This window comes from Cetorhinus maximus, chromosome 9, assembly GCF_964194155.1.
Source record: "Cetorhinus maximus chromosome 9, sCetMax3.hap1.1, whole genome shotgun sequence".
Lineage (NCBI taxonomy): Eukaryota > Metazoa > Chordata > Chondrichthyes > Lamniformes > Cetorhinidae > Cetorhinus > Cetorhinus maximus.
The window spans coordinates 109,377,136-109,404,673 of NC_135887.1; the positions used below are offsets into that span (position 1 = coordinate 109,377,136).

The 27,538-nt window shown below is 44.0% G+C and overlaps 1 protein-coding gene across 1 annotated transcript; it reads right to left on the bottom strand.

Annotated features, from left to right (window-relative positions):
* Nucleotides 1–125: 125 nt before the first annotated feature.
* LOC144684912 (ciliary microtubule associated protein 1A-like) lies at nucleotides 126–26,693 on the bottom strand. Its single transcript, XM_078549317.1, has 7 exons — nucleotides 26,607–26,693; nucleotides 25,493–25,625; nucleotides 10,653–10,856; nucleotides 9,744–9,845; nucleotides 8,752–8,873; nucleotides 4,749–4,889; nucleotides 126–1,445 (listed from the first exon to the last, which is right to left on the bottom strand). Exons 2-7 carry the CDS (start codon nucleotides 25,599–25,601, stop codon nucleotides 1,356–1,358), a joined length of 768 nt encoding a protein of 255 aa, XP_078405443.1. The 5' UTR covers nucleotides 25,602–25,625; nucleotides 26,607–26,693; the 3' UTR covers nucleotides 126–1,355.
* Nucleotides 26,694–27,538: the final 845 nt, after the last annotated feature.

Genomic DNA, 27,538 nt, shown 5'->3' on the forward strand with positions numbered 1-27,538 from the left:
CAATGTTGTCTTTATCAGATTTTCCTCTCTGGGACAATTTACATATCACTGTCTCCGATACATCCTTTCCCTTAAAAACACCCTTCAAACCCACAAAAAAAAGTAAATGAGGCAGAAAATTTCTTACTAAATGGTTTATTAAATAGTTCAAGGCATAACAATTAAACTATTCCTTTAATTCAGAGGTAAGTTTACATTTGCAACCCAATACATTGCAGCTACCCAGAATATTCTGACTGGTTTGATCTCAGTGAATGAACCATGGTAAGAATCCTTAGACCAGTGCAACTTGTGATGATGTGTTAACTGAAATGTTATGTTACCTGAGGAATCACAGTTTACCTATACAGTGTTATTCTATCCTATTTGGGGCAGTGCGGATAATAATCCTTGGACTAATTCACAGCTATTGAAGATTGGAGCCCAGGCATACTTTGGTTCAAAGGCCACCACGTGTGATCTGTGACTGACTAATCCATCTGCCCTTTGCTTGGTCTTCCTGGCTGCGAGTTTGATCAAACTGGCGTTAATGGCTGTTCCAACACTTCATTTGCTCTCAAGAAGAAGGAAACAGATTTATTCTGACTTCTGCACAGCGGGTATCAGGGAGCTTTTAAAACCTAACAATTAAAAGTAAAATACTGCACATACTGGAAGTCTGAAATAAAAACAGAAAATACTGGAGATACTTAACAGGGCAAGCAATATCTGTGTTTCTCTCTCCAGTATTAACATTTCACATTGATGGCTTTTGACGAAAGGCCACACATTTGAAACGTTTACCCAATTTAATGCAGTTAATGGTCCTAACATTTATTTACCTCCTGTGAGGAAGTGTCCGACTATACTTTGCAATACAGTGGTATGACTGAAAGTAGGAGATGAATATGTGCAAATCGTTGACATGGACCCATGTCCCATCACTGTGTGGGGAAATTGTAGACACACTCACGTCCCAGGTACAGACCCATGTCCCATCACCGTGTGGTGAATCACAGACACAGATCTGCGTCCCATCACCATGTGGGGAAATCATAGATGCAGATTCGCATCCCATCACCATTTGTGAGAATCACAGACACGGAACCACATCCTATCACCAGGTGTGAGAATCACAGAGATCCACGTGCCACCATCATGTGGGGGAATAACAGGCACAGACCCCATCACCTGGTAGCTGATTTTTAAAAAATCTATCACTTGGGATCGTCTCTACAGAAAGTTTGAAATATTAGACAAAAAGTATAGTAACTTCTTAAATGATTCAGAAAAATTTCAAGGAAAGGAACTCCGATCAGAAAATGGCAAATTGTATACAAGGTTTAAAACATTTTCTAAGTAATGAGTTTGTGATGTTACACAGCATCGATGATCACTGGTGCCAGGTACTCAGAATGCCTGATGCCAAAGGAGAAAGCAGGAGCTACATTGCGATTCACTACAACCTGTGTGTGAGTCAAAGAGAGGCATTGTAATCAATTTCAGGCAAGTAAAATGAGCATTTCAAATTTATTGTTAGTTTCATTGTGGATAATTAAAAGCAATTAGAATATTTAAATCAAATCTATCTTTTTTTTATACAAACATGTTCTCAGATTATAAAGTGAATTAAAACGGCACTGCTCCATAATCCTCTGAAAACAATTCAGTGTACCTCAAATTGCCTTTTAGATGAAATTTACAATACAGGAACAGGCCATTCTGTCCAATTGGTCTGTGCTGGCATTTCTGTTCCATGCACACCTCCCCTCACTCTTTTATAAATACAGAGTTTATTTGGTAAGTAGCCTGTGTAGGGAAGCAGTCTGTGCACACACATTACTGAATGCTATGCTCACTTGACACTCAGCACTGTCCGAAATTCAGTACTCACATCAAAAAAATATACTTAGGAAATGAAGAGTATAAATAACAAACGTATATATTTGAAAATCTCCAGTTGAACTGGCCACTTCTGATTGGACAGGGCTCGAGTGCAACAGAAGATGCCTCAGACCGTCATTTCTGACATATTTAAATTTAGTCACTGACGAGAGTTAAAAATTAATTTCTGTTGCTGACTCTTCAACTCTCTTTCATTTTTCAGATCCCATAAACTGGGGCCTTAGGAAAATGGAAGGGATCACAGAACATAATCCCAAAAATACAGGTGGAGACTGTGATGAACACAGCATTTAACCAGTTTTAATCAATTGTAGAATGTGATTCCAAGGTCACAGTTGCTTTCTCAATCCTAGTTATCTTGTATTCTAGGGTTTGTATAATTTTGAGTTTTATAAATTTGGCCATTTTTAATTTCTCTAGTTTTGGTTTGCAGAACCTTTGGTCTCCATTATTTACACTTACTTGATTGGAGTGAATGTGAACTGGCAATACGACATAAATTCCAATGTGCAATTTACTACCATCAGGAGTTGTGCAGGATTCACTCAGCTGCACAATTCCACAGTTGGTCACTTATGAAGTATTTTATTCCAAGTAAGTTTACAGTGCTCACCCCTGTAAAGTACATTTACAGTGGTGGGCAATTAGAGCAAGAGAGCATCATGCTGAATACTTGAAGGTTCCTGCACAAATAAGTATCTTTCAATTCATCCCTTGTGCATTGTATGCTTTAAATCTTTTACTTTGAAGACATCTGTGGAGCGAATACTTGCTGTAGAATCTGTTCCTGACTGCCACTGACGGCTCTTTCTTGTGACCTTGTGCATGGAGATTAAGGAATGCCCAATGGCATCTACTCTAATGCTATCTTATCTGTCTACACTTGCACCTTGTGTCAAGAAATTGCAGTTTAATTTTATTTTCACCAGATCAGTGCAGAATGATTAGGGCAGATTCTCTGTGGTCTATGTGAACTGAATGCGGAATGGCTTGAGAGAATAACCAATTTGGTTCTGCATCAAAACTGCTTTTCTCGGTTGTACAAATTATGGATTGTTCTTTTTAAAAATTTCCAAGACTGTTAGAATTCATCACAGGTTCTACATTTTGATTGTTACTGCTAATTGCTGTTTTTTCGTCACAACTGAATTAAAACCAATGTTAAAACTTATGACGGATATAGATAGGGTCAGTGAGTGGGCAAAAATCTGGCAGGTGGAGTATAATGTGGGAAAATGTGAAATTTTCACTTTGACAGGAAGAATTAAAAAAGCAAAATATTACTTAAACAGAGAACAACTGTGGAATTCCAAGGTGCAGAGGGATCTAGGTGTTTTAGTGCATGAGTTAAAAAAGTTAATATGCAGCTACAGCAAGTAATTAAGAAGACCAATGGATTGCTGTCCTTTGTTACGAGAGGAATTGAACATATAAGTAAGGATGTTATGCTTCAGTTATACAGAACATTGGTGAGACTACATCTCGATACTGTGTGCAGTTTTGGTCTTCTTATTTAAGGAAGGATGTAAATGCGTTGGAGACAGTTCAGAGGAGGTTTACTAGATTGATACTTGGAATGAGCAGGTTGTCTTATGAGGAAAAGGTGGACAGACTGGGCTTGTTTCCACTGGAATTTAGAAGAGTACATGGGAACACCACCACCTGGAAGTTCCCCTCCAAGCCACTCACCATCCTGACTTGGAAATACATCGCTGTTCCTTCACTGTTGCTGGATCAAAATCCTGGAACTCCCTCCCTAACAGCACTCTGGGTGTACCTACACCACATGGCTGCAGCTGTTCAAGAAGGCAGCTCACCACCACCTTCTCAAGGGCAATTAGGGATTGGCAATAAATGTTGGCCCAGCCAGCGACGCCCACACCACGTAAATGAATTTTTAAAAATGTGAGAGGTGACTTGATTGACTTATATAAGATCCTGAACGGTCTCACCAAGGTGGAAGTGGAAAGGATGTTTCCTCTTGTGGGTGAATCCAGGACTAGGGAGCATTGTTTTAAAATTAGGGGTCGCCCTTTTAGGACAGAGGTGAGGAGAGTTTTTTTCTCTGAGGGTTGTGCGACTTTGGAACTCTCTGCCTCAGAATGTGGTGGAGGTGGGATCATTGAACATTTTTAAAGCGGAGGTACATTCTTGTTAGGCAAGGGAATCAAAGGCTATCGGGGGTAGATGGGAATGTGGAATTTGAAACAAACAGATCAGCCATGACCTTATTGAATGGCGGAGCAGGTTCAAGGGGCCAATTGACCTACTTCTGCTCCTATTTCATATACTACTGATGTAGACAAAAAGAATAAGTCTTGAACTCATTACCATCAATAATTAACAACTTGCATTGATATAGCTTGTTTAAAGTAGTGAAACTTCCCAAGATGTTTCACAGGAGTATTATGAAACAAGACTTGACACTCAAGGAGATATTAGGACCAGTGCGATCCAAGAGGTAGATTTTAAGAAGTGTCTTAAAGGAGGGGAGAGAGAGAGAGGCGGACAGGTTTAGAGATAAATTCCAGAGCTTAGGGCCCAGGCAGCTGAAGGCACAGCCACCAGTAGTGGAGTGATTAAAATCAGAGGTGTGTCAGAGGCCAGAATTGGAGGAGTGCAGATATCTTGGAGGGTTGTGGTGCTGGAGGAGGTTACAGAGATAGGGAAGGGATTGGCTGTGGAGGCTTTAAAAACAAGGAAATGAAGTTGAGGCACTAGTTGACCAATGTGGGTCAGCGAGCACAGGGGGTGATAGGTGAATGGGATTTGGTGTAAATTAGGGTACAGGCAGCAGAGTTGTGAATGAGCATGACAATCACGCTGGATAGGTCAGACAGTTCTGGAGGGTTCATATTTATTACCTTCTCTGGACTGTGACTCCCAGGCCCTGGTTTCCTTGTTGAATCACTGGGCAGCTGGTTCCTGCCTATTATGCTGTACTGAGGAGGTTTGTACTTGTATGTATTGGGATCAGTGACTTTATATGCACCAGGTCCTGGAGTCTGAGGAGAGAAAATAAAAATAGTGTTTTGAAAAGGCCTTATGACCCTGTCCTCTGCCTTAAACATTCACTCATGGATACACAGTAGTGGCAGTGTGTATCATGTACAAGATGCACTGCAGTAACTCGCCAAGCCTCCTTTAATAGCATCTTCCAACTGTGTGACATCTACCAGCTAGAAGGACCTGATACATGGGAACACAACCACCTGCAAGTTCCCTTTCAAGTCACACACCATCCTGACTTGGAACTATATCCCCGTTCTGTCACTGTCACTGGGTCAAAAATCCGGAACTCTGTCCCTAACAACACTGTGGGTGTACCTACACCACATGGACTGTAGCTGTTCAAGAAGGTGGCTCACCAGCACCATCTCTGGGGCAGTTAGGGGTGGACAATAAATGCTAGCCTTGCCAGCGATGCTCAGTTCAATTAACGAATAAGTAAAAAAAGTTGAGTCATAATCAAGAGATAAAATTGAACAATCTTTGATGAATTGCTGAATTGACCAATCATAAAGTTCAATAATTAATTCAAAAACAGTACCTTTTGCCTTTTAAGGTGCCAGCTGTGGCTCTGCAGGTAGCACTCATGCTTTTCAGAGAGAAGGCTTTCCCTATGAGAACTGGTAGACAATCCACCATCTCATAGCACAGAACAGAATTGCTTTCTGGGTTTAAACAGGCTGCTATCCCTAATCATCCAAACAGAACTTTGGAAAGAGAATTAGTCAGTCGTGGCTCAGATAGATACAAAATACTTTTTCAAAGTCTCTGACATTTCCTTGTTTCCTGTTATGAATTCACCAGTCTCACCTTCTAAGGGACCAATGCCTACTTTAGCTATTTTCTTCCTTTCTATATACTTATAGAAGCTTTACTGTCTGTATTTATATTTCTTGCTAGTTTTCTCTTGTACTCCAATTTCTCCCTTTTTTTAAGCCATCCTTTTCTGGTTTCTAAAATTTTCCTAATTTTCTGAGCTATCACTAATCTTTGCATCATTATACATCTTTTATTTTTCAATGTGATACCATGCTTAACTTCCTTAGTTAGCCATGGATGGTGGATCCTCATAGTGTCTTTCATTCTCAAAAGAATATATCTTTGTTGAGAGTTATGAAATATCTTCTTAAATATCTGCCACTGCTTCTCTACAGTCTTACCTTTTAACCTATTTTCCCATTTCACTTTAGCCAACTCTATCTTCATACCCTTGTAATTTCCATTACTGAAGTTTAAGATACTAAATTCAGACTCAAATTTTTCACCCTGAAACTGAATGCAAAATTCTATAATGTTATGATCACTCTTACTTAGAGGATCCTTTGCTATGAGGTCATTAGTTAACCCTGCCTTATTATATATCACTGTTGTAGGGTGTTGGATACAGGTCTTAATGAAGTCTTCGTAGTCTTAAGTGGGCTAACTGTATTGTATTTATTAACTACAAGAACTATATACCTATATGCAGTAAGGGGTTCAAGCCAGGAGCTGTCTCCATGTTGCTTGTGCACACAGATCTGTCCAAAACTAGACTGACTCCAAGGTGTGGGTCATGTGTTCTCTTACATCGCTGTGTGGCCGGTAGTGTATTCAGTCCCACTTTAACCCTCTATGTACCAGACTCTTATACTACAATTACCAGGTCTAAAATTATCCCTTGACTCCACTTGTTATGACCTCACGATATTCCCTGTGTGGCACTATGGTAGTGCTGCATTGTTGGAGCTGCCATCTTTCAGGTAAGACATAAATTAAAGTCTGCCCTGTTGAATGGATGCAAAAGAGCAGGAGAGTTCTTCTCAGTCTCTGGCTAATATCTATCCCTCAACCCGCACAAAACAGATGATCTTTTATTTCATTGCTGTTAGTGGGATCTTGTTGTGTGCAAATTGGCTGCTACATTTCCTACATAAAAGCGGTGAATTTGTGCTCAAGTCTCTAGACTAGGACTTGGATCCATGACCTTCTAATTTAGATGTGCGTGTTGCCCCCGCTAAGCTTCCAATTCCTTTCCTACAGTTATGGTTGGGTGAATGAGGGTGTATTCTGTCTAACCCTGCAATGTTGTTCTAATCTGTGCAAGTGGTAGTAGGTCCAGCAATCACAACTTTTGCATTTGATGTCATTTGTTTGAAAGGTGCTATTTGTCCCAAGGTATTATTTTACATCTGTACTTAATTTTCCACATGCAACAGCAAAGCAAACTAGGGCAATTCCTTCCTGTAGCAGCTATCACCTCAAAACCTAAATATTTAACCAAATCTCATCTTGAAAGAAAGAACCAGTATTAATATAACAAGTTCTCGAGATCTACCAAAGCAATTAAATACTTTAAGTGCGGTCATCTTTATTATTTTGACAAACATGGCAGCCAATTTTTACACAGCTAGCTCCTTCAGGGTGATGTAAAGGTAGTTAAAATATGGACCTCTCCCCCGCAAGAACACTGTTGATGCTAGAGATTGATTGAAGCTTTAAAGACTGAGATGGATAGATTAAAGCAGGTTGTGGAATTAGATTGCAGATCAGCCATAATCTAAATGAATTGCAGAGTAGGTTTGGGAGGCTGAATGGCCTCCTCCTGTTTCTAATGTTTTAAGGTCCTAGGAACAGCAATGAAATAAATGACCACTTATATTCTATGACGTTGGTTGGAGGGATAAATATTAGTCAAGATACCACGAGAACTGCCCCCTCTTTGTTTTACGCCCACCTGCAATTTTGCAGATGGGGTTTCGGGGGAAATTATGGTGTGCTAGAAATTGTAGTGGTATTTAACCCCATGATCTGACAGAGATTCAAGTCCTACCAACTGAGCTAAGGATAATACCCATGACTCAATGCTGTCAGCTGGCTGGTCTGTGCCAGTGTTGCTCTTTTCTTACCTATTCAGCAGTATCCTAGAAAGGACCAGATGGTGAGCCTTGGATGGGACAGGATGGTAAGTGCTATACAGGACGGGATGGTTTGCCTTGTTCTCTATAGAGACGGACTGAAATACACCCCATCAGGAGCTTAACCATACGTTGAGGCACTGGTGTAGAACCTGTGCCCATCACACAATAGCACAGGATTAATATGCAATTTGTATGTCAAAACCCCATCCACCTTATTCAACAGTCTTCAAGGTTACACATCCATAACTCTTTTTCTCTTTCCAGTTTCAGGGCATTCTCATATGTGCTTATCTATGGCCATGTTCCAGGTTCCATGTCAACCAGTTGAAGAACCGTTCAGGGCAGGACTTCATAACATCGTGTTATGATTCAATTGTATGTTGTGATGCTTTGGGAACACCATCACCTCTACACCACACACCATCCTGGCTTGGAAATATATCGCCCTTCCTTCACTGTCACTGGGTCAATATCCTGGAACTTCCTTCCTAACAGCACTGTGGGTGTACCTACAGCACATGGACTGCAGTGGTTCAAGAAGGTGACTCACCACCACCTTCTCAAGGGCAATTAGGGATGGGCAATAAATGCTGGCCTTGCCAGAAATAATCACCCCAGGAACATAGGAATAGGAAGGGGCCATTTGGCCCATCAAGCCTGTTCCATCCTTCTCAACTCCATATACATGCCTTTGCCCCATATCTTATAACACCTTTGTTAAACTTATAATCAAATGACATGGGAGAAACTATTTGCTGTATCTATGTAGGTGCACTGAACTAACTGGGAGCTTTGTGATTACCCCACTCCCCAAACCCTGAATGGGTCTGTGCTGCTGCCAGTTGCTTTAGACATTATAGAGCTGAGGTTGCTGCTGGCATGCCAAGACTCTCACACCAGATACTAACAGATGTTACTGAGGTGTAAGTGCTGTTCGGAACCAGGTGTAGACAGATGTTACCTTCTGGAAGTCCTCATGGAAACTACCGACTTTACTTCGTCCACTGAGGGAGAAATTGGCGGAAGATGATTTGTTTACAATGTTCGGGCCTAGTACAGAAGGCAGTAGATAGGCCGCAGGACCTGAACAAGAAACAGTTAAGAGCCTGTTCATTGATAGATTTGCTCCAGAGAAAGAATTTAACAATAAGAAATTCAGCTATGGCAAAATGATAAAATCTAATAAAACTGGTCAGCAAATTAATTTGTTTCCATGGCCTGAATTTTACCCCTGGCAGGCGCACATGATTGGTGGGCCCAGGAGCAACCGGGAAATGGACCCCTGACCACAATTTCACACTGGCTGGCCAATGAACGGCCAGCCAGTGTGAAACACCGCTGAAAAGCTCATTGTTGCCAGGTGGGGGCGGGCAATGACGTCACTGCGGGTGTAGGTTAGCACTGCGAGGGAGCTCCCTGAAGGCAGATGGCTGCCTCAGGGAGCTGCAGACCTGCAAATGATGAAACAAACCTGTAAAAAGCTGCATCACAATCAAGCACCTGAAAGCATAACCTCATAAAAATGTGGATATTTATTTTATTTCATAACAGAAATTTCATCCCGCCCTTGGATGGGGTTTGATGAAAAATGCAAAGGCTGCCTGGCCAATTCACCCGTCCGCCAACCGTAAGGTTGGATGAGCCATGAAAAATCGGAGACAATTGCGCCGTTAATGGGCTTAATTGCCCTCTTAACTGTCGGTGGGCGTGCTTCTGACTTTTGCGTGCGCCTGTCGAGCGAAATATCACGCGAGTGCACGATGATCTCGGGACGTCATCTCACGCGATTTTACGACCGATAGGGTTGGGCGTGTGCCTGCCTGCAGGACTTAAAAGTCTGCCCCATGGCAATTCTATGCAGATAAACAGGTGTTACTCCTGTGAGAATCTACACCGCTGAGTGACTAAAGTCAGTCCCGCTAATGGTGAACAAGACAAGTAAAGTGACCACACCTGGTGACCGGTCAGTCCTGAAACCTTTCGTCCTCCCGGCAATGGAAAATGAAGGAGCCGCACTGAAGGCTGACTTCCCAGCCTTCTCCGGGGAGTAGGCACCTGTACAGAGATCAGACATGACAACATTCAACACCTGCCGAAAATATCATTCCGTTATTTATTGTTCTGCGAATGCAAATTCCTGAAGCCAAGTGATAGCCTCCTCATTTGCTGAGTTTAAGGTGATTAATCCACCACTTAGCCTGTAGAGGGGACACTCCTCAGTAATGTGCAGCATTGTTTGCGTCTCTCCACAAGTGAATTTCATTCCATTGGAACAGTTGGTTCAGACCTAACTGCAGCCAGGGGCAGGACAGAAGTAGTCAGCACAGTATTAAACCGAGGGGGAGTCAGATGGGATGCAGTCTGTCTGTGAAAGGGTGGGGCATTGGATCAGGTACAGAAAGGGTGTGGTGTTGGATGGAGTACAGTTTCTGTGAAAGGGTGTGGTGTTGGATGGGACAAAGTGTGTGCCTGTGTGTGAGTGAGAAAAAAGGACGGGGAGTTGGGTGGGATACTTGTGAGTGAGGGTGGGGAGTTGGATGGGATACGATGTTTATGTGAAAGGGGGAGTTAGATGGTGGAATGTGATTTATTGAGATACATTTTAGGGACGTGTGCTGCTTGCTTTGTTGTATATTGAAATGAAACTTTGTTTTATATTTGCTATGTTAAAAATGTATTAATTATGAAATATGGGTACCTAAAATTAAATACATATCCATTATTAAAACATTCAGCTTTATTGTTGGGCTGGAAACTCTGTCTCACCATCTGCTCACATTGGCCTTATCATTCGCTCTGCACTATCAATTATTTTCAAGTATTTGTAAACCCTGTTATCATATTCATACTTCACTAGGTTACCTGGGCCCGGGGTCTGGAATGGATTGATGTCCTTTGGCCTGCCATAGAGGGAGTAGGCTGGTGTCCCATCCCTGCCTCTCCTGGTGAGCAGTGACGGGATTAGGTAGGCTGGACCCGGTGAGTTGTCCACGGTGAATCTGGCATGTGTCACTCCAAAGCTGTATGCTGGAAACTTGTACTTGGTTGCATCATGCTGGACATAACCTGGACAAGTAAGTATCGATAACATCAGAGACTGGCTGGTGGGGGCAGAGGGGCAGAATGAAGACACAGGGAGGCAAAGTGAAGGAGCAGAGTGGCGGAGAGGAGTGGTGGATTGAAGCACAGAGAGATGGAGTGAAAGAGTAGGGTGGTAGAGGGGCAGAGAAGGGGTGGAGAGTTGGAACGAAGGGGTGGAGAGTCAGAGTGAAGAGCATGAGGGAAGGGGTTGTAGTGGCCTGGAGACTGAGAGCTGCTTCTGATCCATTTCTCAATTGTCATTCTGCTCTGTTATGGGACATTGATTCGGTCTTTCACAGCACAGTGCGCCTAATGGATAAATGGATCTCTTAACCCTTACAGTGCTATGGTGGATTTATTCCCTGAGTACGTTAACATTTGCAAGTGTCTGTTAGATTTTATTCCCATTAAAGAAGTCAATAATAATAAAAATGGAGAGATATAGAAGGGCCTACTGATTCACTATCATCCAGTCTCCACTCTTGCACAGAGTCATTATCTGTGTTGTCCATATAAATTCATCTTCTTCAGTTCTCTGCCCAAAGGCATGTCTGACCCACAGCCCCACAACCTCCACCACTGGTAGGGCAAGGGGATAGGTGCCAAATCTGTAGTAGAATAGTCTGGTACATAAGGGGTTAATGTGGGGCTGAGTACAGTACCACCCACACAGTGATGTAAGAAGATACCTAATCCAGAGTCAGGCTCAGTCTGGAGATGGACATAGTTGGGTTAAGACCTAGAATGGGGTTAACTCCATACCTGTACCTTCTACTGTAAATAGTTATGAGTTGTTAACTATTAACATACACCAGACTGGAAGCGTACTTCATGGTGTCCAAAGCAGGATTCCTCAAAATCCACACCAGCCAGAACAGGGATCGCACTTGGTGTTGTTGGCAACAATCTGATCCAGAACAGCCATCCAGCCCCTCAAGGCGTACAAGTTACTGTGGCAACATATAATTTTACATGCATGTTGTAGCCTGGAGCTATGGATAGCGATAGTCGAGACTCCAATTTTCTTTCCATCACATGGCTGACCAGGAATCTTTCCCACTCTTACCACTTGCCATGTGTTAGAGGATTTAGAAGTTGATACCGGTTTGGCCATGTTATGAGCACATCTTCCTTGGCCATCAAGTCCTGGAGTGGGGCTTGAACCCAGAACTTCTGGCTTAGAGGCGGGAGTGCAACACTGCTCCACAAGACCTCCTTTCAACTAAATAGGAGGTGTTAAAAGTTGATAATAACATGCTAACATCAGATTTTTAAACAAATTGATCATTGAGTTTTTTTCCGGTCCAGCTGATCTCCAAATCAATGCTTAAGAGTTGAATGAGTATTTTTCGGCAGAGCTTGTCACATCCCTGGAAGTTCAGTTGTTTCACTGATACCCGATACAAGGTTAATCTTTATCTGAGTTGAACATTGGTGACACAAAACATGGTGTATTTGTCCTCAAAATAGAGTCAGAGGAGGGTCTCACAATAACAAATAATAGTGGCCATGTAAAGAGAGACAAGCACACAAGAGTGATGCTATACCCAAAACATAATAGTTTAACATTAGAGAGAAGTAGATAAAAAGAGGAAAATATTTAGAATATTAACCGTTGATCCTTCCGATGTTTAATATGTACCCACCATTAACTGTACCCTCCATTTCCTCCATTGTTTAATAGTAATAACTGTACCCTCCACCTCATGATGTCCCTATTTCTCACTATGCTTTCTCTGCTCAAAGGGCAGGATTTTCCAAATTGAGACTAAGCCCTGAAGCTGAGGTTAAATTCAGATTACATACGAACATACATATGAGCATACAAATTAGGAGCAACAGTAGGACACTTGGTCCTTCGAGCCTGCTCCGCCATTCAATGAGATCACGGCTGATCTGATTGTAACCTCAACCCCACATTCCCTCCTACCCCCGATAACCTTTCACCCCCATGTTAATCAAAAATCTGTCTACCTCTGCCTTAAAAATATTCAAAGACTCTGCTTCCATTGCCTTTTGAAGAAGAGAGTTCCAACTATCTGAGAGAGAAAATTTCTCCTCATCTCTGTCCTAAATTGACGACCTCTTATTTTTAAAGAGTTGCCCCCAGTATTAGATTCTCTCACAAGAGGAAACATTCTCTTCTTATCCACCCTGTCAAGTCCCCTCAGGATCTTATATGTTTCAATCAAGTCACCTCTTACTCTTCTAAACTCCAGCCGCTAAAAGCCTAGCCTGTCCAACCTTTTCTCATAAGACAACCTTCCCATTCCAGGTATTAGTCTGGTAAACCTTCACTGAACTGCTTCCAACTAACTTACATCCTTCCTTAAATAAGGAGACCGATACTGTACACAGTACTTCAGATGTGATTTCACCAATGCCCTGTATAACTGAAGCATAACCTCCCTACTTTTGTATTCAATTCCGCTCACAATAAATGATAACATTGTATTAGCTTTCCTAATTACCTGCTGTACTTGCATACTCGCCTTTTGCGATTCATGTACTAGGACACCCAGATTCCTCTGAATCTCAGTGCTCTGCAACCTCCCACCATTTAGATCAAGCTTGTCATACGTCTGGCCCACAGGCCAGATGCAGCCTGCGAAGCCCCTCTGTGTGGCCTCTGGAGCTAGTTTTCAAAATACATTTCAAACAGGTGAGTTTCAATGGAAGATTCTGCATGTAGCTGCTCCTCCAATCAGAGACTGCTCCTCTACCACCATGCGGGAAATAATCAGTCTCTGATTGGAGGAGCAGTGAACACCGGCGTTGGTGATTGTGCTGAGGGCTGCCGGGCAGAGGGAAGCAAAAGTGCATCAGAAACGGAGTCAGGAGCGCCAGGAATGGAGTCAGGGATGTCGGGGATGGAGCCCGGGGAGTCAGGAACCTCAGGGCCCTGGAGGGTGAGGTTTTGATGGGCCCAGGGAGGAGACGGTGCCATGATGAGTATGTGGAATTGAGAGAGTGTCTGTGTCTGTGTCTTTGTGTGTGTGTGTGAAGGTTGGGGGGGTGAGAGAGTGAGTGTGTGTGTGAGGGAGTGAAAGAGTGAGTGTGTGTGTGGGAGAGAATGAGAGAGTGAGTGTGTGTTGGGGGGGAGTGAGAGAGTGGATGTGTATGTGGGTGGGGGGGGATAGTGAAAGAGTGTGTGAGTTTGTGGGCGAGTGAGAGTGACTGAGAGAGTGTGCAGGTGGGAGTGTGAGAGACTGAGTGCTTGTTGGAGGAGGGGGGAGTGCGAGAGACTGAGTGCTTGTTGGAGGAGGGGGGAGTGTGAGAGACTGAGTGCGTGGTCGGGGGCAAGTGTGAGAGACTGCGAGTCTTGGGGTGGGGGAGGGGGGGAGTTCTAGTCTGCCTTGTGACCAGTTTCAAGTTTCTCACTCATGCTCACCACTGACACATACACACGCACTCACTCACAGTGGGTGAGGGTGAGTACCCTGAGACTGGGAGCAAGCCGGACACACACACACTCTGACCCTCTCACACTCTGGTCATTTTTGTTAATTATTCTTTTTTAATTTAACAGTTTATTGCTATGACATTTCTGTACTTTTGCTCAGCAATTGTTTTTTTCCTTAAAACCCAGCTTTCTCGATTTATTGTTGTGCCAAACCTTATCTTTTCGAAATTTGCTCATTGGCCCCTTGAGTGAGAAAAATATGCAAATGTGGCCCCCCCCGAGCGAAAAAGTTGGACAAGCCTGATTTAGGTAATATGTCGCTTTTTTTATCCTTCCTGCCAAAATGGACAATTTCACATTTTCCCACATTATACTCCATTTGGCAGATCTTTGCCCACTCACTTAACCTATTGATATCCCTTTGTAGTCTCCTTGTGCCCTCTTCGTATTTTACTACCTTACCTATCTTTGTGTCATCAGCAAATTTAGCAATAATACCTTAGGTCCCTTCATCCAAGTCATTTATATAAATTGTAGAGAGTTGAAGTCCCAGCACTGATCCCTGTGGCACACCACTCATTACATCTTGCCAACCAGAAAAGATCCATTTATGCCTACCCTCTGTTTCCCGTTAGCCAGACAATCTTCTATCCATGCCAATATGTTACCCCCTACGCCGTGAGCTTTTATTTTTCATAATATTTTGATATGGCAGCTTAACAAATGCCTTCTGGAAATCTAAATTCAGTACATCCGCCAGTTCCCCTTTATGCCCAGCACATGTTACTTCTTCAAAGAGCTCCAATAAATTGGTTAAACGTAATTTCCCTTTCACAAAAGCATGTTGAATCTGCCTGATTACCCTGAATTTATCTAAGTACCCTGCTATAACATCTTTAATAATAGCTTCTAACATTTTCCCTATGACAGATGTTAGGCTAACTGGCCTGAAGTTTCCTGCTTTCTGTCTCCACCACTTTTTTGAACACAGAAGTTACATTCGCTATCTTCCAATCTAATGGAACCCTTCCTAAATCTAGGGAATTTTGGAAAATTAAAACCAACGTATCAACTATCTCATTAGCCACTTCTTTTAAGACCCTAGGATGAAGTCCAGGGACCTGTCAGCCAGCTGTTCCAACAATTTTCTCAGTACCACTTCCCTGGTGATTGTAATTTTCTCCAGTTCCTCCCTTCCATTTCCTGATTTATAGCTATTTCTGGGATGTAACTTGTATCCTTTATAGTGAAGACTCTCAAAATACTGGTTCAATTCATCTGCCATCTCCTTATTTTCCATTATTAATTCCCCAGACTCACTTTCTATTGGACTAATGCTCACTTTGTTAACCCCTTTCTTCTTTAAATATCTATAGAAACTCTTACTATCTGCCTTTATATTTCTAGCTAGCTTTCTCTCATACCCTAATTTTTCCTTCCTTATCAATCTTTTGGTCTTTCTTTGCTGTGTTTTATATTCTTTCCAATCTACTGACCTGCCACCCATCTTTGTACAATTATATGCTTTTTCTTTAAGTTTGACACTAACTTTAATTTTTTTAGTTAGCCACAGATGGTGGGTCCACCCCTTGGAATTGTTCTTTCTCATTGGAATGTATCTTCTGTGTATTCTGAAATATTCCCTTAAATGTCCGCCACTGCATCTCTATTGACCTATCCCTTAGCCTAATTTGCCAGTTCACTTCAGCCAGCTGTGCTTTCATGCCCTCATAATTGCCGCTATTTAAATTTAAAATACTAGTCTTGTACCCACTCTTCTCCTCCTCAAACTGAATGTAAAATTCAATCATACTATGATCGCTGCTACCTAGGGGCACCCTAACTATGAGGTCATTAATTAATCCTATCTCATTGCACAATACCAGGTCTAGTATAGCCTGCTCTCTGGTTGTCTGCAGAATGCGCTGTTCTAAGAAACTATCTAAAAACATTTTATGAATTCTTCATCTAGGCTACCTTTTCCCACATGATTTTCCCAGTCTATTTGCAGATTAAAATCCCTCCTGATTATCGGCATATCTTTCTGACAAGCTCTCGTTATTTCTTCCTTTAAACCCTGTCCTACTCTATGGTTACTGTTAGGGGGCCTGTACACCACTCCTACAAGTGACTTCTTGCCCTTTTCGTTTTTCATCTCTACCCAAACTGTTTTTACATCCTGGTTTCCTGCACTTAGGTCATTCCTCTCTAATGTGCTAATACAATCATTAATTAACAGAGCCACCCCTCCATCTTTCCCTACCTTCCTGTCCTTCCTAAATGTCATGTACCCTTCAATATTCAGGTCCCAATCTATGTCATCCTGCAGTCATCTCTCTGTAATGACTATCAGATCATACTTATTTCTATTTGCGTTCTCAGTTCATCTGTTTTGTTTTGAATGCTACATACATTCAGATACAGAGCCTTTAGTTTTGTCCTTTATTATTTTTTAACCTCTAGCCTTAACTGCTCATTTACTCTTAGAATTGTACCCCCTGTACTTTCTGTCCCTTCTTGTCACAGTCTGATATTGGTTCTCACATTAATACCATTCTCTCTTGTCTTTTCTCTGCTCTTTGATTTACCACATCTCCCAAATGTTATCCCTTGCCCCCACTATTTAGTTTAAAACCCTCTCTACTTCCCTAGTTATGTGGCTCACTCGAACACTTGTCCCAGCATGGTCCAGGTGTAGAATGTCCCAATGGTACAGCCCCCATATCCCCCAGTACTGGTGCCAGTGCCCTATGAAATGGAACCCACTTCTCCCACAGCAGTCTTTCAGTCACGTTTCTAATTTTTTGTACCCTATGCCAATTTGCACGTGGTTTAGGTAGTAATCCAGAGATTATAATCTTTGAGGTCCTGTTTTTTAATTTAGTGCCTAGCTCCTCATACACTCCATGCAGAACCGCTTTCCTAGTTCTACTTATGTTGTTGGTACTTAAATGGACCACGACAACTGGATCCTACCCCTCCCACTGCAAGTTCCTCTCCAGCCCTGAGCAAATGTCCCGAACCTGGCACCGGTCAGGCAACTCAGCCATCTGGACCCTCACCCTTTTCTGCAGAGCTAAGTATCAATCCCCCTCACTATACTGTCCCCTACTACCACTACATTCCTGTTTGCTCCCTCCACTTGAATGGTTTCCTATACCACAGTGTCATGGTCAGTTTGCTCATCCACCCTGCAGCCCCGACTCATCCAAACAAGCTGAGAGAACCTCAAACCTATTTGATAATTGCAAATGCTGAAAGCTCCTATACTCCTGCCCTCTGGGTCCTCTTACCTGCCTCACTCACACCTTCCTGTTCCTGACCACTGACCAAATCAGAAGACCCTGTCCTAAGTGATGTCACTGCTTCCTGCTACAAAGCATCCAGGTAACTTTCCCCTCCCTGATGTGTCACAGTGTCTGCAGCTTGGCTGCCAGGGCAATGATTCTGAGCCAAAGACCCTCGAGCCACAAACACTTATAGCAGATGTATTTGACCTGGATCACACTGGTATCCATGAGCTCCCACAAGCTGCAGCCTTGACACACCACCTGTCCTGCCATCCTCAAAATGTTTTAATTAATTAATTATTTAATTATATTATTCACTTATCTAGTTTCATTATTTATATATTTTATTAACTTTACCACCAGTTTGTATCCTATTTTAAACCTTAGGACTGGAACAGACCTTAACCACTTACCAGATATTCACCAAACAGCTAGCTCCTTTCCCAGTAGTAATGCAAGAACCAATTCCTACAGGGTGAAAATGGTAGAAAAATCAAAAGGAAAGGAACACCTCCTTCCCCTCCTCACCAAACTCTCCCACTCACCAAACTCCCAAGTATGCACTCAGTTCCAAAGCTACACTCATTTGCTTTAGCTACACTAAAGAACCCTGAATTTATGATAAACTGAACTGGAGCTAAAGAAACCAGATTCAACCAGTTAGCTAATTAACTATTCAGCTCTCTCAGCAGAGTATGTTTACCCTACCTAAGGCTGGAAGCAACAAAGAAACTTAGTCTACTTACACAGTACTTTCCGGTTACTGCTAATTACAGACTAGACTAGATATTTCAAGAACAAGATTAACACTTTAAACTCCCCCGCTTACCAAGATCCCAGGTATGCACACAGTTCCAAAGCTGCACTCGATTGCATGGCTGCTGACTTTCTTAGCCACCTCCTGTCATGCCTTCTTCATAAGTCTTATTGACCAACCCGTCCTGTCCTCTGGGAACTGAATCTTTCTCTGTTCCCTTGCCCCCTGCAGAAGCACCTTCAAGGAGTCATTAAACTTTGGCGTCGCCCTTCCTCTGACTTTAGCCATTCTGGCTCCCCCCCTGCCAAACATTAGTTGGCTACAGATGGGAAAATCCCTGAAGATGTCCTGCCACCCACACTTGAGGCTGTATGGATTTGACCCCAGCGTTGAGACACAATTAGAAAAGTTCTGCCCATGGAATCATACAGTGCAGAAGAAAGCCATTTGGTCAGTTGTGTCTGTTTTGTATCCAACTAGTCCAACTACCACCACCCCCCTCCCCCATTTTGCTTGTTCCTATAGCCTTGTCATTTTTTTCTTTCCAAGTAAAATTTCCTTTGCAAAGTTGCTTTTGAATCTGCTTCCACTGCCCTCTCAGGCAGCACATTCCAGATCATAACAACTCACTGTGCAAAAATATATCTCCTCATCTCCCCCTTTAGCCTTTGCCAATTACCTTAAATCTGAGTGCTCTGGTCACCAACCCTCCTGCCACTGGAAACAGTTTCTCTCATCAATTCTCTAGAGAATGAGAAATGTTACAAATCCATTCAAGTGTTGCTTTCTCTATTTTACAATAGATCAGCCTGAGCTGATCGAGGTTGACTGCCTTAAATAACGAACTGAGATAAACACAGTTGCTGTATCACAATCGGATCCATTAATCTGCCCCATGAATGTGTGCTTTTGTCTGTTTCCTGAGTGAGCTCCCGAAGGGGGTGATTAGTGACTATTTACGTAGAAAAGCAGTCATCGCTCAGTAACAGACTGCTAGCTACACATGTGTCCTGGAGAGATTCTCCTCTTGACTTCTCACATCTCTTTTAACCCCCAGCATCCCCAACTTTACTTCCAGCATTTCCCTCTCTCAGAGTCAGAAATATCTTGATAGGTTCTTGACCTTGCTCAGTCTGTTAAAGTCCACACATTTTGGAGTGAGACTCGCTGATTTTGGTTCAACATTGATTGATTGTGTGGCATCTCAGGTTCACTGTGTGTTAAATGGATTTGCATCAACTCCCATTCTCTTGGATCATAAAAATCACCCTTGTTTCCCATGTGTTGAGCCTTCCAGTAAATGGGGAATTTGACGTTTGAAGAATGATGTGCAAATCCTTGTCCCAATCCTCCAAAGCCCAGTTTATTGCCTCTCCTAAATTATCCTAAGTGTTTTTCACAGCAACTTGCATTTATATACTTCATTTAGCAAAGTAAAACATCCCAGTGCATTTCACAAGAGTGTTATCAAACAACTGTCACACTGTCCCACAGAAGGAGAAATTAGGACAGGTGACCAAAAGCTTGGTCAAAGAGCTAGATTTTAATGACTGTCATAAAGGAGGACAGACATAGAGAGGCTCGAATGGGAGCAATTAAAATCAGGTATGCTATAGAGGCCAGAATTGGAGTGCAGACATCTTGCAGGGTTGTCAGGCTGGAGGCGGATACAAAGATGGGGGGGCGGGTGGGCGAGGTCAAAGAGGTCGAGGATTAGAAACTTAAAATCGAGCATTTTCTATAGGCAGGGAGTCAATAATGGTCAACAAGCACAGGACTAATGGGGGAATGGAACGAGAGCACAGAATCCACGTTGATGCTCCAGTTTAATACTGAAGGAGTGCTGCACTCTCAGGAGGGGCAGTAATGAGGAAACATTGCACTGTCAGAGGGGCAGTACTGAGGGAGTGCTGCACTGTCAGAGGGACAGTAATGAGGGAGCACTGCAATGTTGGAGGGGACAACCGCAGGGAATTCTGCACATCAGATATGCAGCACTGAGGGAGTGCTGCGCTCTCAGGAGGGGCAGTACTGAGGGAATGCTTTCTTTCAGGAGTGCAGCACTGAGGGAGTACTGCACTGTTAGAGGGCAGTACTGAGGGGGCCACTGCAATGTTGGAGGACAGTATTGAAGGAGCACTGCACTGTCAGAGGGGCAGTACTAAGAAGGGAGTGCTGAACTGTCAGACAGGCAATACTGGGGTGTCCTGCACTGTAAGAGGAGCAGCTCTGATGAAGCACTGCATTGTTGGAGGGCAGTACTGAGAGGGCACTGTCAGATGGGCAGTGCAGAGGGAGTGCTGCATTGGTGGAGGGCAGTAGTGAGGGAGCACTGGGCTGTCAGAAGGCAGTAGCAAGGGAGCTCTACACTGTCAGAAGGCAGTACCAAGGGAGTGCTGCACTGTCCGAGCGCAGTACTCAGGGAGAGCTGCATTGTTGGGGGGTCAGCTGAAGGATTGCTGCACAGTCAGAGGCGCAGTGCTGAGGAAGCGCTGCTTTGTTGAATGAGATGTTGAACAGGTGGAAGTAAAATGTCCTGTAGACTATTTGAAGGAGGACAAGGGAGTTTTCCCAGGGTCCTAAACAATCTTTATAACACAGCCTAAAAACACAAGACCTAGTCATTTATTTAATTGTTGTTTCTGGTGTCAGTTGTGGGATAAATGTTGGTCAGAATTCTGGAAGAACTCACTCCTGAGGTGAAAGATGGCACCATACATACTGTCATTTAAATTTTTTTTTATTATTCATTGGATGGGGGCATCGCTGGCTAGGCCAGCATTTATTGCCCATCCCTAATTGCCCTTGAGAACCAAGTGGCTTGCCAGAAGGCATTTTAAGAGTCAACCACATTGCTGTGGGTCTGAAGTCACATGTAGGGCAGATCAGGCAGATTTCCTTACCTAAAGGGCATTAGTGAATCAGATGGGTTTTTACAACAATTAACAATGGTTCCATGGTCATCATTAGACTTTTAATTCCAGATTTTTTGTTGAATTCAAATTTCACCATCTGCTATGGTGGGATTCGAACACAGGTCCCTAGAGCATTCCATCTCTTTCCTTCATCCCCACCCCCTTTTTGTCCCCTTTTTTCATTTTCATTTTTATTTTTTCAGTTTTTAATTTTTTATCCACTTATTTTTATTTTTATTTATTTTCATTTTTATTCAGCGTTTTATCCCCACCTTTTATCCTATTTTCAATCTTTTTTCCCCACCACCATCCCCTTCCCCCACCACCATCCCCTTCCCCCACCACCATCCCCTTCCCCCACCACCATCCCCTTCCCCCACCCCACCCTGCAAGGGCCATCTGTCTCTTGTTCATGTTGTTCTTTCCAGAGTGCTTACCCTTGTCCTGCTATCATCACATTCTGCTTTCTGATCTGAATGCCACCATCAGCACCTCCTTTGGCCAGTACCACTATCATTAACACCCCTTTGTCCTTTTGTCCATGGCATCTCTGGCAATCTTTCCTTTGCCTCCACCTACTACTGGCCTTCTATCCACCTTCATCTGCTCCACCCCCCTTAAACCGTATAAATTTCATCACATTTTTACTTCTCTTTAGCTCTGAAGGACACGGAATGTTAACTCTGGTTTTTTTTCTCTCCAGAGATGCTGTTAGACCTGCGGAGTTTTTCCAGCATTTTCTGTTTTTGTTTCAGATTTCCAGCATCCACAGTATTTTGCTTTATTCCCTACAGCATTATCCTGGGTCTCTGGATTACTAGCCTAGTGATAATAACACTATGTCACCACCTCCCCTTATCATATAGTTTGAATTAATTACAATTTTTTTTTGACATTCTTACAAGATAGGTTGTTCTAAATCGGCAGTGTGAAGGAATTAAACGATCAGAAGATTATTTCACTGACGAGGGAGGGAGGCTGTCCTGCTTTCCATTATCCATTGTCCATTATCACAACATTTTTTCAGTACCAGACTGGAGCTGTGTGGGAGCCACACAGTTCAGATTTAAAACAATGCTGAAGGTTAAAGAACTTATCTGGACACTGTGATGAATAAGCATCGTCAAAGGGAGTGAAGAGCTTTGCGGTGATGCAATCATGCTATCTGCTCCTTAATTCTGACAGCAATCTCCACTTGCCTGGATGAGTGCAGAACTCGGGCCAGAGCTCCTGATGTTAGCTGCTGAGGTTTAATTATTACCAATACTGCAAAATGTCACTCAGAACTAAATACTTTTATTTATTCTTTCATGGGATATTGCGGGCTAAGTCAACATTTATTGCACATCCTTAATTACTCTTGAGAAGGTGGTGGTGAGCGTCCTTTGAGTTGCAGTCCATGTGACATAGGTACATCCACAGTGCTGTTAGGAGTTCCAGGATTTTGACCCAGCAACAGTGAAGGAACAGGGGTCCAGTTCCAAATCAGGATGGTGTAAGGCTTGGAGGGGAATTTGCAGGTAGTGGGGTTCTCAGGTATCTGCTGCCCTTGGTGATAGAAGTTGCAGGTTTGGAAGGTGGTGTTGAAGGAGCCTTGGTGAGCCTTGCTGCAGTGCATCTTGTAGATGCTACATAATGCTGCCACTGTGTGTAGGTATTGGAGGGAGTGAATGTTTATTGTGGTAGATGGGGTGCTATTAAAGAGTGCTGCTTTGTGCTGGATGGTGTCGAGCTTCTTGAGTGTTGCTGGAGCTGCACTCATCCAGGCAAGTGGAGAGTATTCCATCACACTCCTGCCTTGCAGATGGTGGACAGGATTTGGGGAGTCAGGAGGTGAGTTCTTGCTGCAGGATTCATAAGAAATAGGAACAGGAGTAGACCATTCGGCCTCTCGAGCTTGCTCCGCCGTTTAATAAGATCATGGCTGATCTTCTTGTGTTTCGATTTCCACATTCCCATCTAACCCCGATAACCTTTGATTCCCTTGCCTAACAAGAATCTATCTACCTCTGCCTTAAAAATATTCAGTGACCCGGCCTCCGCCACCTTCTGAGGCAGAGAATTCCAAAGTCACACAACCCTCTGAGAGAAAAAATTTCTCCTCATCTCTGTCCTAAAAGGATGACCTCTAATTTTAAAACAGTGCCCCCTAGTTCTGGGCTCACCCACAAGAGGAAACATTATTTCAACGCCCACCTTGTCAAGACTGTTCAGGATCTTGTATACTTCAATCAAATCACCCCTCACTCTTCTAAACTCCAGTGGAAACAAGTCCAGTCTGTCCAACCTTTCCTCATAAGACAGCCCACTCATTCCAGGTATCAACCTAGTAACCGTCCTTTGGGCTGCCTCAATGCATTTACATCATTCCTAGCCCCTGACCTGCTCTTGTAGCCACAGCATTTATACGATACAAGGAGATATGTCTTGGTAATCTGTGAGATGGTTGGCAGGAGTTTTAATTATACGCTATTGAATTGGTCTTAAAGCTACCTAAGGAATCCAGAGGAGGCCATTGTTGGCAAGTTTTACCGTAATTTAATCAGTGCGGTTCAGTGACTGGCATTGAGATCCCTGAGTCACAAACTTTGCTCCAGCACCAAAGCACCTGGCACTGCAGTGCTGGAGTGCAAGCCCAATAAACTAATTGTTGCTTTGGAGATTATTTAAACAGCAGGAATCTCTCAATGGGCTGTAACTTCCAACTATCATCAGAAAGTGCTGGCCCACAGGAATTAAAATAAATAAATGCACACTTACCTGGTGTTGAAAATTACGCTGACTATTCCATTCGCTGGAGCTGCTTAGGGCCTGCATTGAAAGGTTCCTTGCAGGCCCCAACGAAGGGTGGCTCTGGTGGATTCAAGGAGGCTGCTCCCCCTTTTTTGTGGTAAAGCAGGTAAGGTTAAAGGGCCAGGGAAATTGACAGGCCAGGGAAAAGGTAAGCATCTAAGGTAAGTGGATAGGATTTGGGGGGTGGGGCAGGGGCGGGGTGGGGGGGGGGGGGGGTGTCTGGGTGTGGTCCGGGGGGTTGGTCAGAGGTCCATGGGTGGGTTTGGGGGGGGGGGCCCATGGGGTTGGCCTGGGTCTTTACAATAGTTACTCAGAAGTTAGAAGAGGTTTTAATTCTTCTAACATCTTCTGCATAACCATTCGTGTAACCCTGGCGAGCCATCCAAAGTTTGCAATTTAAACCGCATTTCAGATTGTTCCCAGTGCAGCGCAATTGTCCAGAGGAATTGTGCACTTCTGGGTAATTGCTGTGCAAACCCTTACCTGGGAAATTCCCAGATGGGGATTCCCCAGCACATCTTAAATATTACCACCCAAACCAAGATGAACAAACAACTTGTATTTGTATAGCCGCTGTAATGCAATAAAACACCATGGGGAGCTTCACAGATCAGCACCAGTCAAAACTTGACACTGAGCCACATAAGGAGATGTTGGAACAGGTAACCAAAAGCTAGATCAGTGGTAGGAGCATTTTAAAGGAGGAAAGAGAGGCAGGAAGGTTTTGGGATGGAAGGGGCCAGTCATTTATTTTGATTTCTGCTTTTGTGATCTCACAATGCACAAGTACCTGATGTATTCTCCTGCCTAACACTAACTGCACATTGAGACTAGCTGAGAATGGAACAAGTGTTCAATAAATGCAAGTCCTTTCTCCAGTTTAGGAGATGTGAACTATCCTGGTTTCACCCTGGCCAGGAGCAGATGACTTCTTGCTGTGCGTTGTACACCATACAATATAAAACACATGTACCAGTAAGTTTTGATGAAGAGTCATACGGACTCGAAACGTTAACTCTGTCTTCCTCTCCACAGATGCTGTCAGACCTGCTGAGTTTTTTCAGCAATTTTTGTTTTTGTTTCGGATTCCCAGCATCCGCAGTATTTTGCTGTTAGCTTGTACCAGTAAGATGCTGACTCTTGTTTCCACTCATAAAAAGCTCACATTAATTTCATACTCAGCTTATCTTTTGCTTCCTTCTCTCCCTGAGCCCTTAGAGTCGGGAGTCTGAACCAAGGTCTCAGCTTTCACTATAGATTCTAGAATAGGAGTGTTAGCTGCCAGGACCGGGAAACCGCTTACATTCCTTCCCCTGGAGCACTCTACCGAGTTGCCAATTTTCTGAAAATACAGCTGGGGGCAGCACTGCAGCCTGCAGATATTGTGCAGAGGGCTTTGGGGGAGAGGAATGGTCCGTGGACTGGAGCATTTACCAGGCGAAGGTTGTGTATTTAGCACCTACCTGTGGAGCCCGGGAGTCCATACTTAGGCCCTGGACTGCTGTAAAAAGCTGCAATCGGTCCTCTGGATCGATGTGGTCTCCAGTTTCCGACCCACCTCCCGTTACTCATCGCTGCAGCTTAAACTGACAGGACCTTCAGGAGAAAAAAAACGATTCATCACTAACTCAACAAAGCCACACTTCTCACACAGGCTGTAGCAAAAATACAAGGGGAGCAGCGCTGGATTAGAGAATAAAACGTCTTTCAATGTGATAATATCTGTCCATTAGCGTGTATTTCAAAGAATGATATCCCCACTGCCGAGGCTAGATTAACGCAACAGGCAGTGTTCGGGCGGGGGCGCGACAGTGGGGTTTGGGAGGAAGGCAGTGGGGTTTGGGAGAGAGGCAGTGAGGTTTGGGAGAGAGGCAGTGGGGTTTGGGAGAAAGGCAGTGGGATTTGGGAAAAGCAGCGGGGTTTGGGAAAGGCAGTGGGATTTGGGAGAGAGGCAGCGGGGTTTGGGAGAGAGGCAGTGGCATTTGGGAGAGAGGCAGTGGGGTTTGGGAGAGGGGCAGCGGGGTTTGGGAAAGGCAGTGGGTTTGGGAGAGAGGCCCTGGGGTTTGGAAAAGGCAGTGGGTTTGGGGAGAGGCAGTGGGGTTTGGGAGGAAGGCAGTGAGGTTTGGGAGAGAAGCAGTGGGGTTTGGGAGAGAAGCAGTGGGGTTTGGCGAGAGTGGCAGTGGGGTTTGGGCGAGAGTGGCAGTGGGATTTGGGAAAGGCAGCGGGGTTTGGGAAAGGCAGTGGGAATTGGGAGAGACGCAACGGGGTTTGGGAGAGAGGCAGTGGGGTTTGGGAGAGAGGCAGTGGGATTTGGGAGAGAAGCAGTGGGGTTTGGGAGAGAGGCAGCGGGGTTTGAGAAAGGCAGTGGGATTTGGGAGAGAAGCAGTGGGATTTGGGAGAGAGGCAGTGGGGTTTGGGAGAGGGGCAGCGGGGTTTGGGAGAGAAGCAGTGGGGTTTGGGAGAGAGGCCCTGGGGTTTGGAATAGGCAGTGGGTTTGGGGAGAGGCAGTGAGGTTTGGGAGAGAGGCCCTGGGTTTTGGGAAAGGCAGTGGGGACAAGCAGTGGTTTAGGTACTTACGGATGGTGTGTTGCAGCACTGCCCTATGCTTGGAGCCGTGTTCCGAGGAGGTTCTCTCAATGTCCCTGAGTTCAGATTAAACCCAACAAACAAACTCTGCCCTGAACTTCCGATCTCCATGGAGACTGTACACAAGCCCCAAAGCAATCCGCTCCACTCCAGGATACAGCAACAGTTCCGGGGGTGATTCCGAATCAGCGCCGGTTCCCGGGAGATTGAATCAGCTTTTGCCCTTGGAGTTTGAATCAGCGCCGGTCCAGGGTGTTACTCCGGATTAGCGTCGGTCCCATGAAGTTATTGCAGAGTCGGGCCGGAGTTACTCCAGCCGCCGTTCCAGACAATTCCAGTGTGAATGGAATTGATTTGGGGAACTGGAGGAGGAATGGCTCGGTGTCTCTCTGATATGTTGTTAGTGTGTGACCCGATCTCTTCAATGTCTTCGAATCATTGAATCATACAGCACAGAAGGGGCCATTCGGCCCATCGTGCCTGTGTTGGCTTTTTGATCATGAGATCTAAATTATTTATTTCTATTTGTGCCCTCAGTTCGGCTATGTTATGATGAATGCTTTCATTTTATTTTTTACTGCAATTATTTGATTGGGCCTCATTCGTTGTTACCATTAAACTGCTTGTCCCTTCTTGTTCATTCTGTTTGTCTTTACCCAAATGTCTATACTGCTCTATTGCTTCGATGGTTCTCTTTAGATATCGAAATCTTCCTTCACCTGACTACCCCGCCCCCCCTACCCCCTCTCTTTTAGTTTAATGCCATATCCAATCTACAGCCCTAGTTATATGGATCACCAAGACAGCGATGCTATCAGCGAGGCAGCTTTTAACTGAATGTGGCATCAAGGAGCCCTAAGGAAACTGAAGTCAATGTGAATCAGGGAGAACCTCTACTGGTTTGAGTCATGCCCAGCACAAAG